The 19,516-nt window shown below is 38.0% G+C and overlaps 1 protein-coding gene across 1 annotated transcript in view; it reads right to left on the reverse strand.

The window, feature by feature from the left end:
- Positions 1 to 226: 226 nt before the first annotated feature.
- Positions 227 to 19,516, reverse strand: part of SLC9A9 (solute carrier family 9 member A9) — a 210,229-nt gene continuing 190,939 nt past the window's right edge. The window contains exons 15-16 of the mRNA XM_050902352.1: positions 982 to 1,087; positions 227 to 464 (exon numbers count right to left, since the gene is read on the reverse strand). Coding sequence (XP_050758309.1) covers positions 243 to 464; positions 982 to 1,087 — 328 coding nt within the window. The 3' untranslated portion in view covers positions 227 to 242. The remainder of the gene's footprint in view (positions 465 to 981; positions 1,088 to 19,516) is intronic.

Here is a 19,516-nt window from a genome sequence, read left to right on the forward strand (position 1 = left end):
ACAGTGGGCTGGCAGTGCCCTACATGTTTATTAAAAAGCTGCTGCAGTCAGAAAACCTGCATATTGTTGTAGGTATATGGATGATGGTAAACTCTTTCCTGAGGGGAGCAGGCATTTAGTTGGTAAAAACTAAGTTTTCTTTGATTTTTTTTGTGGTTAGTACATTTTCTAGTCTCTTGTTCATGTAATAGTACCTTATTTCTTTGTTTTAGTCTTACTTCTTGTGATTAACATTACACTGTTCACGCCAATGAATTCATCTGGGGTTGACCTGCAGTGTGTTCAAGCTGGAGTTTGTACCCTCCTAATCCTAGGTCTCCTTCATGAATATCTTCCTTGCCTGTAGCCTGGGTGGAGCCTGTTCTGTCCTGCGCTGGCACTGGTATGTGAGCAGATGATTCATAGTTTTCAGTCAATTCATCATTATTTATGATGTGATCTGTGTCATCATCCTTCAGTTGATCCTGTATTCAAACAAAGAAAAAGATCTGTGGAAGGAAGACTCGAGGATTTTTGTTAAAGCTTAAATGAAGAACAAGTCTGATGCAATTCCACTTTCATTTTATTTCATGATTGGCTTATTTTTTTCAGGTGTTAATTTACCATCTTGCTGTTGATTAAAGCAAATAGTTGCTCACCATGTTCTGCTCTTGAGCAGTGCTGAGAAACATAACCTACCCTTCAGATCTTTAAGATAATTTCAGTGCTTAAATTTCACTGATGGGTAGCCAATACTTTCAGCATCTGGCTGAATTATTTAGAACATGTGACTCATATTTGAAGCTCACAGTATTAATGGCCATTCTTGAAAGCTTAGCACTGCACCTTCTGAGATCTCTTCTCCACAGCCATGAAGAAACTGTATAATTCTCTGCCTTAAAAGTAATAAGCTGTGGAAAAGGGACTTTTCCAAAGTGTTTCATTGAGTATGGCAGGCTTTGGATCACACCTTAAATGCAATTAACCAAGCTAGGTACTTACGCCATATGCACTGGGGCTGGTCAGAAGCCTGGCAACAGGATTACACCATTCAGGTAATGTTGTTGTGAGAGGTGGACCGGCATGGGTTAAGATAGGTTTTAGGTATCTGTGAAGTTTGTTAAAGAATATTTCCCACGCAGATATTGATACTAACATGCTTCTCTATTACACAAAGAAATTTCATTTTAAAGTATAAGGGAATCATTTAACTAAATGGAAACATAGAAAATACCATCTCTTTACCCACCTATTACTGCATACATTCACCTGTCATCAGTCTTGTCTAATGTTTTTAGTACCAAAAACAAACCCCCAAACCAAAAACAAACCCCCAAAACACTTGATGCTCAAAATCTGTCTTGAAGGGTACCAGAATGGCTGAAGGGGGTGTGTTGTGGGATACATAAACGCAGTAGGAGCTGGAAGAGAGGAAATGTGTACTAGATTATCCTGTTTACTATTCTCATGTACTGTTTGCTGTAAGTGTGATCTCATGCAATTTTAACAGGAAACAATTTAAGACGCAACTGTATCGGCTACTCTATGTAAGAACAGTAGTGAACATTTTCTTAAACACGTACTCAGCCTTTTGTAAAATCAGTGCATTTCTTCAATAGGAAAAGTATATTTCATCAAATAAGTTTCTTATTGCTGGGAGTGTACGTAAGTTGTTCTCTGTAATACTTTTTCAACATTCAACACATTTGTGTTACACTTCATACATCAATGCTGCTTTATATAAAATTATGTAAATAAGTTAGGAACAGGCTTTATGCTATTGTCTTGCACCTGTCTTTCCAGTCTTTTCATCCAAAAGTGCTTTATTGAGATAAAAGAAAAACCTGCTCATTTTGAGCAATTATCATCCTTGTATTTGTCAATAACAGCTCTCCCATGAGTCCCTCAAGTTGACTTATCTTCTCTGCTACTTTTACTCAAAGTAATTTTCGGTGTTCTTTGGGAAGCAGGTCTGTCAGCTACTTTTGCTGCTAGGGAAAATTTGCGTTATTGATTGTTGTCCCACTTTCTCCCCCCCCCCCGCTCCTTCATCTTGCTTTCTTGCTTGTGCTCTCTGCCTCCTTGAAGAGAGGAATAAATGTAAAACTGAGTAGTGACTTGAGCTCTGCAGCAATATTGTAGAAATACTAAGTAACAGTGGGTCTTAAACCTAACCATTGCAGTGCCTCCTTTTCTTTCATTATTGGTTGTTTATGGTATCACTGCTTTACACACAAAGTACAAATTCTGTATCCTGAAGAAACTTATGTAAGACATCCTTATGATCTCAGTTACAGATTGAAAGGCTAAACAACTTGCTCTGCTATCCTCTATACTACAGCCATGGAAGTTGTTCTATAGTATCTGGGTTTAGTGTGTGTGTTTGTATTTTTTTAAAATTAAATTGCATCTGTGAGAATGTGATTCCTTTATCCAAGTTCATATACTGAGTTAGTGTGAAAAATTGTCTACTTCAAAAAAGATTGTAAGACTTTATATTAAAGTCTTATCAGAACCATGACCAAGGTGGGAATCTCATGAGATCAAATTGTGTAGGGGAAGTTTAGATCCTCTTGGTTCTGTAAGAAGAAAAGCAAACCAAACAATCTTTTTCTGATCCACTCCAATCTTATTTGAAACCTCCAAAGTGTCAAGTAGTTAAGAGCTATTATTAAAAAGCAATGTATGAAAGCCATCAGAGTTGTTTTGTTTTCAGCACTTCAGAAAAACCTAATTAAAAGGCCAAAAATGGAAACAAGAGCCTAATTCTAGGTTTTTAGTCTTTGGAAATATTGGCTTTGTTAGTACAAACGAATTGTTTGAACTGGTTGTCAGACCTAGCATGGAAAATACAGGCTTGTAATGGAAGTTGCATTTGATTATACTGAGTTCTGTCTGCTCTGTTTTATTCTCTTACAGAGTAAGTAACTGAAGATGAATATTACTCTACATTTCCTCCTTAATCTGATGATCTCTGAGCTAGGCCTTACTTCTAAGCAGCCTTATAACTTTATAATGAGCTTTTATACCTCTCAGTAAAAATTTGAGTCCTGTTTTCCTCCCATGCTTGCATAAAGGCCAGCACTACACCAGACAGGAATAGGGTGTGCATGCTGAAATAGGCGATCTACTTGGCTGCCACAGTAGTCTTCAGTCTTTTGAGCCACCACCGCTTTTAGCATAAACTTTTCTGGTGTGTTTTAACTGGTCGCTATGTGTGTACACTGATGTTTTAAAGTTGAGTAGTGACTTCATTTTGGGCTGCAACAGGTCCTCTAAGTCCCCTTCCTTTTGCATTTGCTCTAACGTGTTCATTGTGTATTGTCCATGCTTCTGCTTTGAAGCCTTTTGAGATGCAGTTAAAGTGAAGACAATTTTCTTGTGCTTATTGTGATGCTTCTGATTCTGTAGTAAATTATTTATCTCTTTGTTCCTTATTTAACTAGTTGTTATTCAGCCCACTAAAGGAACTTAAATTGCACTGGCCTATTGTTTTAATAACCTATGCCATAAATGTTTCTTCTTTATTGTTGACACAGTTGCTTTATAGTATTACAGACATAATCACGTCCTTCAGTGCAGCATGAAAGAGGAATTCTAATCCATGTGTAGTGCTGGCATCTCAAAAGTATATCAGACATGGGTCTATAGCATTTTAAGGCTGGCAAGAAGTCTTATCACACTCCAGCTGCTCTGGTTGCATCTCCAGGGAGAAATAATTTAAATAGTGTAATAGAAAAAGGTAGGTTTTGCACTAAGGCTGCTTTAAAAATTGGAAGAAACTAAGTGTAAACCTCTTAGCATAACTCAGAAATTACTGCTGAACCAAATTCATGACTGCCTAATTCAGGGATAGGGAAAAGATAGCAGGAAAACACTGTGTCAGTCAACCCACTTCTAGATCTGCACTTCTGCCCTCCATGGGCAGAACAGCCCACCTGCAAGTCTCAGATTCTACACCATACAGTATCCTTGTGTTAATGAACATTGTTAATATTGTGAAGGTGGTAAGTTCTAAGTTGGGAAACTGAATTCAGGATGCCTGTATATGCACATGTATAGGATTTTAATCCATATATAGTGCTGGCACATTAGCATGCCTTACTTTCATAATCAAATACCAATTTTTCCATTGATTCCCCACATCTACAGGCTTCTGCTCTCAGTTTACATGCCCTGAAATGTTTACCCTGGGTCCCCTCATTGCTATTTGAACATCCCTTTGCTCAGGCAGTTCCAGTCTTCCCTTGCCACTAGCCAGGCACAGTTCTTCTCCCTTCCTGCCTCACTGACACCAGACACAACATCTAAATCTGTTTACCCCTTCTTGGTTCAGCTTCTGTCTCTTCTGAGTTTGACTCATATGATGTCCTCTTCTGTACTGCCCAGCAATAAGCAAAGATGACAATGCCATTGCAGACAAGACAGTTGGCAAGTATCTGAAAAATGTAGCCTAAAGTTGAACCACAGACAGGTTGTTTGCTGGGGCTAAGGAGGCTGAGCAATTCAAATAGGGGCTGTGGGAGGGTACAGCCTGCTCAATAGCAGCAGGACCTTCAGAATTTAGCTCTTGAAACGGAAGAGGGGTTTTTGTGAAAGTGTGTGAAGAGCCAATTTTTCAAAGTTTCACAGTGTGATCTAGTTTAGGCTGGAGTTTCAAAGAAATGGCAAAAGGCTTCTCCAGGGTGGAATATGAGATCTTTGCTCGAAGTATAGTGCATTTAAAAATAATCTCATGAGGACTTATCAGGAACAAAAACGTGGAATTGTGTGATTTTTATTTTTTTCTGCAAAACATTATGCCTGAAACAAACATCTGTTATGGAGATTTTCCTCCTATATAGCTACTGTTTCACAAAAACACAGGTAACCTGAACCAGACTTTTCAAGTGGGAAGTCTCAGGTAATCTTGATGAGAAACACTACTGCCACTAACCGTATTGCAGGACATTTAGGATTTCCATTATGCAGAAAATTCTGAGATTTTGAAATAGTTTTTGTCGTATCAGGATGAAAAATCAGAATCTCAATTTCTGTTTTCAGCCAATAAGCATCAAATGACCATACTCTGTTAAACTGATACGTTCTGTCCAAATTTTGAGAATGTTGGTAAAAATCACTATTTAACTTTTTGATAAAATGGCATTAGCATGTTCAAATAGGGAAAAATATTCTGGCAGAAATGTGGTGGCTGTTTTGACTCAGACTTAAAGGAGGTTCACTTTTCTTTGGAGGAACAGAGTCCTAGTCCAGCTGTGGCTCTGCTGAAAAGCATAGTAGTAAGTGAGAAATAACTTGTAATTGGGTGGGGGGCGATGACAAACAACCAAACCTGACCACAACAACAAAAAAACCCCAAACCAAACACCTCCCATGCCCCCTAACAAAGCAGATGATGTGGCCACAGTTAGAAATACATATGGCAGCTCTGCTTCAGCTCTCTAAAGCCCTGCGTTTGGCCCAGAAGGTGTTTTGCCTTTTGCCTCACCACACAATGGGGGCTCTGTAACTCAAGGTAATCCCATCCTCCCCAAAGGCAAATATGCTCACGCTGTAATATTTACTGTTAAAAATCCCCAAAGTACAGGAATTCTTGTGATACTAGTTAAAATTACATATAGCAATTTTTCCAGAGACTGTTTTCTTACATTGAACTGTGCTGTAAATACACATTTGTTAAAAGTATGTTATTTAATATTCTATTGCTAGGTGCTATATTTCTGCTGTAGTCATAAGCCTCTAGAGGTTAATGTCACCACTCCCAGAATCTATCCTTTGTGTGACATTTTTAAGATTTCTTGAGGTTTGCAGCCTTTTATTTCAAAGTGTCCCTTTCATGAATATTTTTATTTAAGTCTGAGTTTGTAAATTAGTTATGTCATGAGTTTAATATTACTGTTGTATTTATGAGGAAACATACATAAGAAAGGTATCAAAGAAAAGATGTCACTGCTGTTCAATCTTCTGTAGTAAGGACAAATGATGTTTTGTTCCTTGGTAGTTATTCTTTTTAAAAAGAGAATGGTTTTGATATTAGCTATATGATAGCCTAAAAAGCAAACATTTCCATTTTGGTAGTGTTTGAGTGGGAGCAGGCAAACCATGAAACTTTGATTATCTGGTTAAGTTCAGCATGTGGCTGGCTGCTGCTAACAGCTGACTGAGATTATTTGGTTACAACAGCTTGTGTGCATGACTGAGCTGGTGAGGCACAGATATCTCCAGGTCTTAAGTGCATGCACAGCGGATTAAAATCACCTGAAGAAGGAAAGGTTTTTTTAGAGGGGTCTCTCCTGACTCTTGCAAGAGAGGGTAATGGTTTCTGATGTACCATGGAACTTTCTTCAGAGGATGGGGATTTATCAGTGTAGACTAGTTGAAAGGTGCAGGGCATGGTTATATTAGACTTAATTGTTCGAATAACAGGTATATTTTTGAAAAGGCCATGAGATCCACAGTGGCTAAACATGTAAAGATAACCTAATCTGCACTGTGGAGAAAGCTGAGAAGGAATCACTAAATCTGGTATAAATGATATTTTAATTTATAGTTGTTACTAGTGAATTCTGTTCTAGTTCTTTGTGACTCTTCCTTCTTTTTATGGAGTGGTTTAAAAAAAAAATTCCCACTACTGTTGTAACTTAAAATACTAAACAACTGAGGATAAATGGAATCATACTGCAGTCCTGCAAAGTCAAATCAGGTCTCTTTTTTTTAGGTTCATTCTCTTTGTCCTTCTCATGTCTGAGAGCAGGGAAGGTGGATGAAAATCAGTGGTAATAAAAACTGGTTCAATGCATCCTTACAGGGAAGTCTGTCTGACTGTCAGATTCTAGAGCCAGATGTAGTGTGAGACCCAAAGAATTAACTCTGGCTTTTATGCAGAATATGGCTAAAAATTTGCTGCTTTCAACTTTGAAACTGGAAGCATTGCAGAAATGTGGGCAAAATGGAGGCAGTTAATAGAATTAATCTTAGTCGGGTCTTTTTTATACACAAATAGCTGCAGACTGAGAAGTGGCTTGTTCTCTAGTATGCACTGAGTAAAATGTCTGGGATATTTGCAGACCATGGGCTTCTAGTTGTGAGCTCACTGAAGCAGAGGAAAATTGAGACATCTTACTCAAGTTATTTGAAGCCTATTATATCCTGAGTATAACACCTCCATGCAAAGAAAAAATCTGAGACATAAATGGAGACTTGCTTATATAATTGCATGGGTAATGCAGCTACTTTTGAAAACAGAAGGATAGGGTATGCAAAAGAATAGAAGAATACTCATATAAGATTCAAAAGGAATATATGAACAGGCACTAATGTCAGACAAATTAACATTAGACAGAGCTTTTGGAAGATGCAGACTATGTGAGGCAGCTAAAGAGAAGAAAAAACCTCACTGATGTCAGTTGTTTAATACAAGGAAATGACCCTCCATCTAAAAAAATCCCCAACCAAAATACAACCAACTAAAAAAAAAAATGCACCAACAGAGATGCATAGGAGTTGGCTACATGCACAATGAAGAGATAAGACTGTTGTGCTAGTGACATCAGCATTGACATGCATGTGACTCTTCAGAAAAATGTGTGATTCAACGTTGACATCATTGGTAGGATTCATCTCTCCTATCTTAAGACACCTTATAGTAGGATATCTGAAAGAAATCTAATCTACCAGTCTTACTCTTTCATCAATAAAGAGAAATGGCCAAATCCCAAGGCAGTTAGTCTCATCCTGCAGTGCTGGAGTTAATTGGAATGAATTGAAACTAGGATGGGTTTCTTTCCCTTTATTGATTATAAAAGTCTGAACAAGTAGATTAGACTTAGGTGGCCAATAATGAAGTATCTAAAGTTTGGTGAAATGAATCTCACTTCAGGACATAACAAAACAGAACCCCTGATGCAAAATATAGGAAACCAAACACATTCTCCATACCAAGGAAACTAGGAGTGTATGAAAGGCATCCATTTGCATAATTAGAAAATACTATATTAAATACCTTTAGAAGAAAAAAGATAAAATAATGTAAACTTCTGTGTAATATGGCATCAAAGCCAGCAGCAGAAACAAACTTTAAAATCATTAAGCTTGTGAAAAACCTGAATGACCATGGAATTCATAAAAAGAAATTTCACCTCAGAGGAAACTTAAAGATTTCCTGGCATGTTTGAAGGCATAGAAAATTTCTCAGGACATTGCAAAACTGGTCTACCTGTGGCTTGGCAATAGGGTTTCTTTTCCTGCAGAAAAGGAACTTCTGCATATGGTACATCTTTAGCATGATTACAAAACTGGAGATACCATTGGCATGAGTAAGCTAAATTATTGCATTAGAAAGGATGAACACTGGTGTGACCTGGCTGTGCATAGACCCTTAAGGCCTTAAGACTCTGCCAGCTGCCTCAGATGAGATCAGTTACAAGCTCTTCACATGAAGTGCATTCATCGTATAAAATGCTTCGGCCCTGGTACTGGCAGAGAGAATGAATGTAGAAGAGCAAGCAAGTTAGCAGGGATTTCTGCACAGTGTGGAAGATTACATTTCATGAGAATGTCCTTGGCATCACCATCTGCCCGAGAAGTATTACAGAAAACAGATGTGTGAAGAATGAGGACTGGCAGTGGTTATGTGCCTTGCTAATGACAATCTAATACCAGTGGCACCACAAATCTAATCATTTCCAAGATGCAGGGAGAGTAAACCTTACACGCAGTGAAGTACAAGTACAAATTGGTTTTGATCAAGTGAATTACTTCAATTCCATCATAGAGGAAGAGAGAAAAGGTCTGATCCAAATGAAGTGAAAGCTATAAAGCTTTTAAAAACTTCTCATCAATAAATTATATCGGGTACAATGAACTTACACCTACTAAGACAGGTACTGAGGATAGCAATGGTTGTAGTGCCTCTACCCTGGGAGAGGAGAACTTGGGGACCAGGAGGCTGGTGGAAGGGAGTGGGTAGCAAGAGAGTAGTGTGAACAAGACTTTCCAAACAAGATGGGCATCATTCTGCTCAAACTAAAATCCAGTGAAAGCAAGGCAATAAAATGGCTGCTAGAACTTTGTAAGCAACAGCTGGAGTAATATTCTCGCTATGGCCCTCTGGTGACATGGATTGAGAGCTGAAGCCAGTGCACCAAAATTATACTCAAATAGGAAAATTATTTGGCATTTTTCAGGAAGTCAGATCAGGTATTTCATAATTACATAGATATAGCTGCATAATAACAGTTAAAATAGTTCACAGATCTGTGGAGATGGTTTTTGACAAATCTCCAGCTTCTGCATTACCAAGATTCAGAGGATGCTCTCACAGTTATAATGGTACAACTTGAAAGGGAAATATGATCCCCTATTGGAAAATCCTGTAAAGAACTTATTTTCTTGCACAATTTTGTTGAAGGATGAGCTATGAACATGGAAGAATGCTTGGAGGAACAATGCGTCTCATATTCTGATGCTTGCTTGTGTTTGTAAAGATGGTAAAGATGCTAATAAAAACAGAGAAACAAAAGTGATAATTCACTATCTTTTAGAAAAAAAAAATAGGATGATCTGTATAAAAAGAACAGAATCTCTCTTCCTCTATCAGAAGAGTGTGGAATAAGGAGTAAGGAGATGAGTGTCATGCCAGAAGGGAAGAGAACAGTAGCTCCAAAGAAAATGAAAATTCTGAAAAAGTGGTTTTGAGGACTGGTTGGTACAGTAGTGAAGATAGACTAGAGAGTTATTCTCTTGGCCTAGTATGAGTGTACAGACAGAGCTGTGATCAGGGATGTGTATATCCCTATAGAGCATAAAAGCAGGGCACCAAGGTGACCTGTGCTGGGTAAAGCCCATGACAAAGCTGACAGCAACAGAATAACATACAATGTATTCATGAAAATATATTCTTGCTTATTTGTACAGTTGTGAGAAACCATACTCATTCCAGATATGGAAGTAGATTCAAAACCTGTGTGACAAGATCAGGACATGGTTTAGCACTTTTGTGGAAGAGTATTTTACTCAGTAATGTGTTGTACTTCTGGCCAGTTAGTTAATGAGTAAGAGATGCTGGGAGTGACTTAAAAGCAATCTTACTCTCCCTATGCTGAGCTGCTAAGAGCAGCATAGCCTTTATAAAGCCTTGCTAATAGGAAGCTTGTTTAGTTTAATATATCCTCTGAGAATCTCTAGTCCTGCAAGCAGATTAGTCCAAAGATTTTTCTTCAGATTCTCCAGCAGCTTTTTCCAATGTGTAACCCATGTTATAAGCACAGTTAGCTAGCTGGATGAAGTTGGAAGTCTCTAATAGGTTTGTGAAGAAAGCACATCAAGAAGTGGAGGGCTGTGTTGAGGAAGGGGAGACATATTGCACAGGCATAGGTTCTGCTGTAATCCAAAGAAAGCCTTCTGGCAAGCCAGATCTTTGCTTTTGTAAAGATACTTTAAAACAGAGAAAGACCAGTTAGAAAACCCTTATGATACAGTGTTCTGTAAGAGGCATGCAAATTTCAGTGCAAAGAACAATTGAGGATAATGAATTATGGCAGATATCCTAGAAAAAAAAAAAAGATTTTTACTGAACGAGGATAATAGCAGCTTTTATACTGCTAGATGTGAAAAATGTGAGGTATTTATCCTAATATTACAGTTTAATTCTAAATAGATAAACCAGGATATTTTGTTTAGGAACAGTGGCAGATTAAAAGAACAGTCCAGAGGATACATATTAAGACATCAAACTGCCTTTTGGTGAGCGGAGAAGCTTATCAAATATAAAACAGAAATAGGAAAAACTAGCACTAGACTTCCAGTTGGGATAGTTCATCTCACTGCTGCTATCACCGTACTAGTCTGGAGCAGGATCACCAAACTCTTACTATCTGTCTTTGTACGAAAGACTTTCCTGTGAGCCTGTGAATGCTAGAGAAAAGTATGTTGAGTGAGGACAGTGTGCTGTGATGGAGAAAGCTTGAGACACATGGGGCAGGGGGCGGGTGAGGTGGGAACAAGATAGATTTTTGCAAGTGTGACAAGTGACTTCTATGGTTCTGTTAGAAATATAGTTGAACAAAGGTGGGAAAACAAGATTATTTTTGCTAGAGTGAAGATTTGAAGGGCATACAGTTTTGCGAAGCTATGGTATTCCAGATGAGAAGCTGCAATGAGAATTTCTAAGCCTTTCTTCTGTTTTACTACTTTTTTAAAGGAATGTGGGAACTTAATGAAATTAAAGGGCACTCACTTTCAGGCAAACAAAGATGTATGATTTTACAGCAGGTATTCAAGGTGCAGCAATCATTGCCTGAAGAAATCATGGAGCCTGTGATAAAGGGAAGTGTAATCTGATACTGTAACGCAATTACAGCTGTGCCAGCCAAGACAACAGCAGGTGCCAGACCTTAGGCCTCTGGGAGCGGTGAGGGAATTCCCCCACTCTTTTTCCATATGCACAAGATGTACTTGGAAGGTTTTATTTCTTCCATCTGCTGCTGGAACATCAGCATGATGGTATATAATGGATCTGCCACAGTACGAGGAAATCTGTGCCCTTGTAATGTTGCCATTGCTGTGTTTGGCTAAAGTATAAAATGCTTTTGTAATTCTTTTTAATGGATTATTTTGATGTGTTATTAGAGATGTTGCAGGTATTAGTCAGGCATCAGTTTCAGAGAGGTTAAGCTAGTCTCTTAAAGCTTGCCTACCTCAGGTCTGACAGTTCATTATGTTTCCAGTGAAAGATTCTGAAAACAGATTATGAAAGATATTTTTGTTTTAATTTGGCGTCATTTCCTTCTATTTATTGGTGCAATACACAGTGCACATGTACCAATGCTGGCACTGACCCAAATACAGGCAATAATAGAGGTGGGGAAAAGTACAGTGTAGCATGAATGAGCATGAGATTTTCTCATTCTCAGTGTTTCATTAGGGATGGAGAGGTCAGCTATTGGGGTTTCAGTCATGAGTTGCTCATAATACAAAAGCCAGCTATACTGTGTATGAGCAATTGTAGCTGTTCTGTGAATGTGATTTGGTTAAGAAACACATTCATTGAGGTCACTGCTTTTCTTTTCCTTTCCTACCTCTGACAACTCCTGCACTCAACTCCTAATCCAGATCTGATTTCAAAACTGTTTGCCACTCAGATTTCACCTTAATGGCTCGTTTCCAAATACCTTGACATTTTAATTGATTTAGACCTAGATTTGTATTCAAAAGCCTAACTCTATGTGCACTTATGTTCAGTTTATTTCCTTTTTTCACAGCTATTTTTTCCCCCACATAAAACCGATTTAATCACTTGCTTATCTCTTCTTTTTTTTTGGTAGAGGTATGGCCTGTTGTGATTCAGTGAACTTTAAAATTATTGCTTGGCTGTTGATGACAGCTTGGTTGGATGACAGCATTTGGATAGCTAAGCCTATTGATCTGTTTACCCCTGTGAAGAGAGCATAAGAAGGAATTTGGTCACTTGAAGGCACTTGACCTCTCCAAGTTCTTCCAAAATTTTGTTGTATGTAGAAGGGACCTGTTTTCAGCAGTGCAGTTAACTCCATCTAGCATGTTTACATAGCTCTGCAGTCTGCTGTGGAAGGGAGACAAAGCATGGTCCTTTCTTCTCTTGGGCTTCAGCTTTCAGGATTTATGTTAGCAGCTTGCTTGCTTTGGCTTCCAGGGATGCCTATGACTAAGACCTGGCAGATGTCAAAATGACTTCTAAGCCTGTGAGAGGAGCATGGATAGCCTGGCCCTGTAAGTAACTGATCTTCTGCAATGGCACGGCTAGAGCTAATTCAGTAACAACCAGAGCACTCTAGAGGACAGAAGATCAAGCAAACAACTGAAGTCTTGTCTGGACCTGTATTTCTCAAAGTGTGAAAGAGCTTTGAGCAGCAGCAGGTACGACATGCCTCCTGCTTTTCATATGAGCTAAGGCAATGGACCAGACTCGCTGTGTGTGAACTGCAAGAGTCCTGTAAGGTGTTTGGAAGTGAAAATCTGAATACAATATAGGTTAGTTTGATTTGCCCTTCTGAGGTGGTGTCAGTTGTGTGGTCTAAGGGCTGAATTGTTCATGTTGAAGTATAATAAGCTCTTGTCTAGAGCTTCACCATTAAGACTCCTAAGGCAAGGCATTCCCTGGCATGTCAACCAGTGACTGAGGTAATGTAGTCCTCCAAGCTCCTGTCAGAGGTATGCAATACTGCCACAGGCACCTGAATTAGCAAGGCTTTCCAGTACTCTGGTATGGACCACTACATCTAGATTTCTGACTTGTTAATAATCCAAATTGAAGGTTACCTATTATTTATTAGGAGGTTGATAACCTCTAATAGTTTTTTGAATCAAAATCCATGATGGTACCTTAATAAAAACCAACCCCCCCCAACCCCAAAACAAAAAAAACCCCAACCTCCCAAAAAACCTGTAGAAAGTGTGGAAACTTAAAACATATTGCTAAGCTCACTGGATATCTTAGCAGTAGCAGTCATTTTTGAGTACTTACTGCAGTGTTACATAAAATTCATTATAGAAATGGCTGGCATCAAGGTACTCTCTTAGAAGATACAGAGCTTGCAGTGCTCTACTAGGAAATGTGCTGCCTGGTTAAAGTCAAATTCTTCTAGCAAAAATGAAAAAGAAATAGGGAAGAGAAAAGGGTCAAATGTTTTGGTTTTTGGCAAAATTGGAAATTATTATTATCTTGCACTAGACATTGAAATTTTCAAGAAATTATTTTAAACTAGACTACATTTATCTTCACCCTGTTTACTGTGGAATCTGGAGACTAAGTATCAAATAGGCTTAATATTGCAAATTGTCAAAAATTATAAAAAAAAAGACCAGCCCAGTATTAGTGAATCACAATTAGTTTAAAAATCACATAATATAAATTTTAAAAATAAACTCTTATTTTCTGGTGTTTGGTACTAGAAACCTTCTCCAACCTCTAATATAGGCCTTGGAGACAGACCATTTTAGGCTGTATTTGGAACTTTTTTCCTGTGGCTTTCAAGGAAGAAAACTGTAACACAGTGACAATAACACCTATTTGACCTACATATAAGGCTGAGAACGTTTTTATAGAAAACAGATCTTGTCAGACAAATCTAACTTTATCCTTGGATGAAATTACAAGTTTGATAAAAATGACCTGCCTTTAATAGGCTTTGTTAAAGCATTTGGAATGGCATTATGATAAAAAATTAGCTCTCTACAGTATCAATAAGACATGCATTAAATTGACTAAGAATTGGCTGGTTGATAGACCTGAAATAGTAATTGCCAGTGGAGAACTGCCACGGATTGGTGAGTGTTTCAATGCAGGTTTTAGAGGGGTCAATAGAAAATTTGATATTCAATAATTTCACCACTATGAAGTTGCTGATGATAAAACACGTGGATAATGCAGACTAAATCATGATAAGGACAGAGCAGTCATGTAGACATACTTTGATTGCCTGGGAAGCTGGTCTTGTTCAAATATATTTCCTCTAATAGTGTTCCTGAAAACAAATAAGCAAGGAGGGCCAAACTTCCCTGCAGTGCTTGTGGGTTGCAGTGCCAAGACTTTTCATGAGCTCCACAGAAAGCGATGCATGCAAACAGTGAGTAGAGAATAAAACTAGTGTGCCAATGCTTCTGTATTAGACACTAGTGAGACCAGTGCTGGAATACCATGCCTAATGTGGTGGTCCATGTTTTAAAGTGGTTTTCAAAAAGTTGGGAAGGATGTAAGAAAGAACGTGCCCCCTCATTCTTCCCCCAAAACACTAAAAATGAAGGAAAAGGTAAAATAGTGACTCAATGAACTCTTTAAGTACCTTTTCATGAAAAAATACATGATACTAGAATGGTTTTTTTAAAAATAAATTAATGCAGACAATTAGCTAAATCTGTGCTAAAAGACACAAAACAGATGTTTTAACAGTAACTAACCAGTGGAAAATATTCCTAAGGCAAGTACTGAACTCTCCATTGCTGATATTTTCTCATCAGGAATGGATACCTTCCTGATACCTGGTATCCTTTAGCTCACACAAGTTTCTGAAATCAATACAGGATGAAATTTAAGAGTCTGATGTCCAGGAGTTCAGACCTGATGATGTAAGGCCCTGTGCAGCCTAAAATTTAAGCTTTATGAATTTAGTTAACACCTTAGAAGCCCATTGACACTATGGAAGTCATAGAAGTGCTCACCCAAGTTAATTCACTCTGGAAAGATAGTTGGCTTAGTATCTGAGAAATATTTAATCTTTAACCATCTTTTTTTGTATTTGCTTAATTTCTTATGTGCCTAGTTGTCCCAGGTTCTGTCTGTGTGACTACACTTGCTAAACCCTATCTTTCTAAAGCCCTCTCTTTCTAGTTACGTAGTTCTGCTTCATTTAGATTGCTAACGTTCTGTGGAAGCACATCATCTAAGCTCCTCTTTGTTCTCTACCAGTGAAATAAGTATTTCTTTATCTGTGTGTGAACCTGTAGTTCTTGAATGAGTTTTACAATACTGTATTGGCTTTGTACTCAATCATTAGTCAACAACAGACTGCAGAGGACTCTTAACCCATTTAGCATCTTGAGAAAATTGCTGTGTGCAAGGTATTTGGATTTAAAGTAACTTTGATTTTTTTTTAAACTCCTGTCTCCAACATATATGAATACAATTACAATAATGGACTATTCTCTCTTATTCTGGAAAAATATCTCCAAATCACATTGACTATCTCATGGAAATTGACACCAGTTCAAAGATTTGTCTATCTTTGCAGAACTGTGTTTTTAGTACGCTGTGGCAAGGCAGTTGATGGTGCATACGGAAAGCAGTATCCCAGCCAGGATATGATTAGTGATGGACAGCTTTCAGTGTGTCAAATGCTTATTTTGCTACAGGTGTCACACACAATAGGTGTCCCAGGCGATAGATACCTTCAGTGCTGTCACAGAAGCTGACTTAAAGCTGTGTTAACTAGACTTGATCTTCACAAACATCATGATGACAAACGTCTGACTGGTGAACAGTAGTAAAATTACCAGATTGTGGCAGTATCTACAATACTAGTTTTGTGTATGGCCCTATATCACCCTGGATAGCTGGGACCATCCTCTCTCCGTGCTGTGTCTTTCTTCACTCCTGTGCTATTCAGTTCCCACCTAGTGTTTTGCACAGCCTCTGCTTCTCCTGGAGAAGGGCTACTTTTCCCTCCTTTCTGCCTGGCCAGTGGTGCTACTTCCTCTGCTCCCCAAAGAGCCAGAGCAAATGCATGTGTGTGGGATCAGCTGGGGATGTCTGGACCTAGGAAAACAGCAGCAAAGAAGGAAGCTCTGTTGGGGCAGGGTGTTCCTAGTGCCTCTGCCCATGACAACTTCTCTCCTAGGGACAGATGCTCATCTTCTGGGGAGTTAGTGAGATGCAAGAGAGATACTACGTATGGTCTCTAGAAACCTGATTAGTTCCTTATCCAGAAGGCATAATAGCATGGCAGTAGCTAGTGTGTGATGTTTTGTGGGTATCAGTATCATTGAAGACTTTAAATGAGGTTGCCTCTCCTTAGTTTCACTTCAGCAGCCCAAGGGAACCCCCTGAGGGGACAATTTCCTTTCATCCATTTGGATCACTGGCATTGCCATGATCCAGATGAGGGATTATGACACCTTTACTAACAAAATATAATTTTTGCCTCTCTAGTTAATAATTTTCTTCCAGAGCACCACTGGAGCAGCTCCCTCTGCTACTTTTGGCATACACACCTCTAGGCTGCAGACAAGCTCTGTCTGCCCCTTCCTAAATCATGATTTTCTGTATGAGCATGATGGTGGGTGTTATTCTGGATTGTCATAGTAGCTCTTGACTATTGCATATCCAGGAAAGCTCTTTTTGATCAGAGTGAGAGACTCAAACTACAATTTCTGCGAGATGCTAAATTAACATTTATAATAGAAATATCTTTGATTTCTCAAATGAAAATGTTTCTGGGTTTAGATGCCTGACACTTCAATGAAAAGTCAGAATTTTCGAAGGGAATTTTCATTCAGTTGAAAGCTGCTTTTTCTGTTGAAAACAGTTTTGAGGGAAAATATTTGACCAGCACAGTTAAGACCCAACTATACATACAAATACAGCTTTGTCTGACCTAGGATAGTAGTCAACAAAAGAGGGTTTCTAAGTATTTTGGGTTGAGGATGGCTATGTAAGTCTGACCTCAGTACTAAGCAAAGTCTTTGAACACCTTTTGAAGGAAAAGGGTAATCCAAGGACATGAAGGTACATGGAAAATTGGATAAAATGCAATGTGTTTTTTAACAAAAGCCAATTGTGTCAGACTAGACCCGTATCTATCTTTGATAAGATAACTATTTGCTAGACAAGGCTAAAGAAACCTACATATATATTTGATCTGTTAAAGTAAAGCATATAAGGTACACTGCCTCATGGGAAAATATTATTCGAGAGACAAAAGGGAATAGTATACATTAGAAGATAGATAAGAAATTAATTTCCTGTTTGGCCAGCTTGGGTTATTTTACAAAAGGTGTTTAAAGGCGTATGGGGTGTGCCTCAGGCCCTACTCTTGGGAACAGCCCTGTTACATGTCAGTGAGGTGGTTGCATGAAGTAGTGTTCTTAAGCAGATTTCATAAACAGGTGCAAAACAAAACCAAGATAGCGTCACCAGTTCTGAGAAGGATTAGATTACTTAAGCAAAGAGATAATCTTAAGGACAGCAATAATGGAAAGGGAAGAAACTTAATAGTGTAAAATACAATCAAGCACCTAGTGACTAATAAAATGAGGACATGCCACAAAACACTCGTTTAATACATTTTTCTCCTTAGCTGGCAAGTCCTTATTTTTATATAACCAATAACATCACCTTGTAAGGCAAGGAGAGCTTCTTAGTAGTTGCAGCGCAAAAGCAGCATGGCTTTGAGTGTCAGTAAACATGCAATTTGCTCAAGAATTGCTTAGATAAATTACTTGGGCACAAGGAGATTTGTCATACCTCAAGAACAGCTTTTCAAGATGTTTCCTGTAATTTATAGATTTGGTTATGTGAAGATGCCACTTGAATAACATGGACTTATGTTTGTTTGCAACCCTGTGGATGTGTGTGCAAATATATTCAGAAATTCTCTTTTCAGTGGGGGCCATCAAGCATTACGGTGGAGAAATGGAATTTATTTGATTCATTAGGCTTGTGACATTTTTAAAAGCGAAAGCATGTAAAAAAAGTCAAAGCATTTGATAACAATGTTTTCCTATGTTTCAAGTTTGATTCTTGCTTAAATGTTTGCTTTAATCTTATTTTATTTTGACAAATTTGTCAAGTGTTTAATTACTAGCTGCTGTTTGCATACTTTTCACTACTAACTATACTCATAAGGTATAATTATACTTTACACTTCTGTCAGGCACCATATTTCAGCATGTCACAAATAATACTTGAACTTTACAAAAATATACCATCTTCTGAGTTCAGGAGATGGGAATCCTAGCTCAGCCAATGATTTGCCTTGTAAATGCATTTTTCAGTTTATCACTCTGTAAAACAGGATTACTAATGTGATATTTGACCTACTTGACAGGTCTGTAATCTGCTCTGTTTCTGAGAATTTATTAATGCAGTTCTCTGGTTCCAATTTAAAAGTATCTTTAAAATATCTTAAAAAGTTACCATTTGAAAAGCAGGGGCTTTTGTATCCATAGTTCAAACTCGAGATAAGTAGACAGATTTTTCAAAAGAACGAGACTTCTTACTGAGTATTGTGGCCTGTAATGTTAACTACTTTTAGTTCACACTGTGATTGTCCAACAAATGTGTGTGGGGTTTTTTTAAGGGGCTATGTTTTAAAACCTTAGTAGTATTATTGTTGAGACTGAAAGACTTGAAACTGGAAGAAATGAAGATCAAAAGGAATTAAAATAGGGTGACTTTTTATAAAAAAACAAGGTACTCTATCATTGGAGTGACTTAGTTCTAGTTTGAATGCCAAGTTTTTAATATCACCATCAGTTATGCTGATTTACAAAGTAGACAGAGGTAAAATAAGGCAGGTAGTATAACATTTTGGCAGTCTTAATCTGAGGCAGCATTTGAAATGAATGTGTTTAGGTGACACATGCAGAGTATGATTTGTGTCTTTATTTGTGGTAATGCCAACAACCTAAATAAACTTGAAACTTACTCTTACTCATTTTACTCAACTCTTTAAATCCACTTTACTCATTTGACTTGCAATCCTGGGTCTCAAATAGCTTAATCCTAAACCAATCTATTGAGAAGATGGTAAGAGGCACTTTCTATTAAAACCTCTAAAAAAATCTTATTGGCACAAGAAAGTTATCTGATTAGATCCTTTTGATGAAGTCAACTCTGACAGCAAATTAAGTTGCATGTCATAAGATTATGTTGTAATCTGAAAAAATCCCTCCCTCCTTTTGAACTGTGTGGTCTTTTGTGTATATTTTTGTGTCATGGTATAAAAGAAATGGAACAATACCAGAGGTTTGAAATTAGCAGTAGCAGATGGGTACTTAAAGGGAA

This window comes from Gymnogyps californianus, chromosome 10 (genome assembly GCF_018139145.2).
Source record: "Gymnogyps californianus isolate 813 chromosome 10, ASM1813914v2, whole genome shotgun sequence".
NCBI classification, from domain to species: Eukaryota; Metazoa; Chordata; class Aves; order Accipitriformes; family Cathartidae; genus Gymnogyps; species Gymnogyps californianus.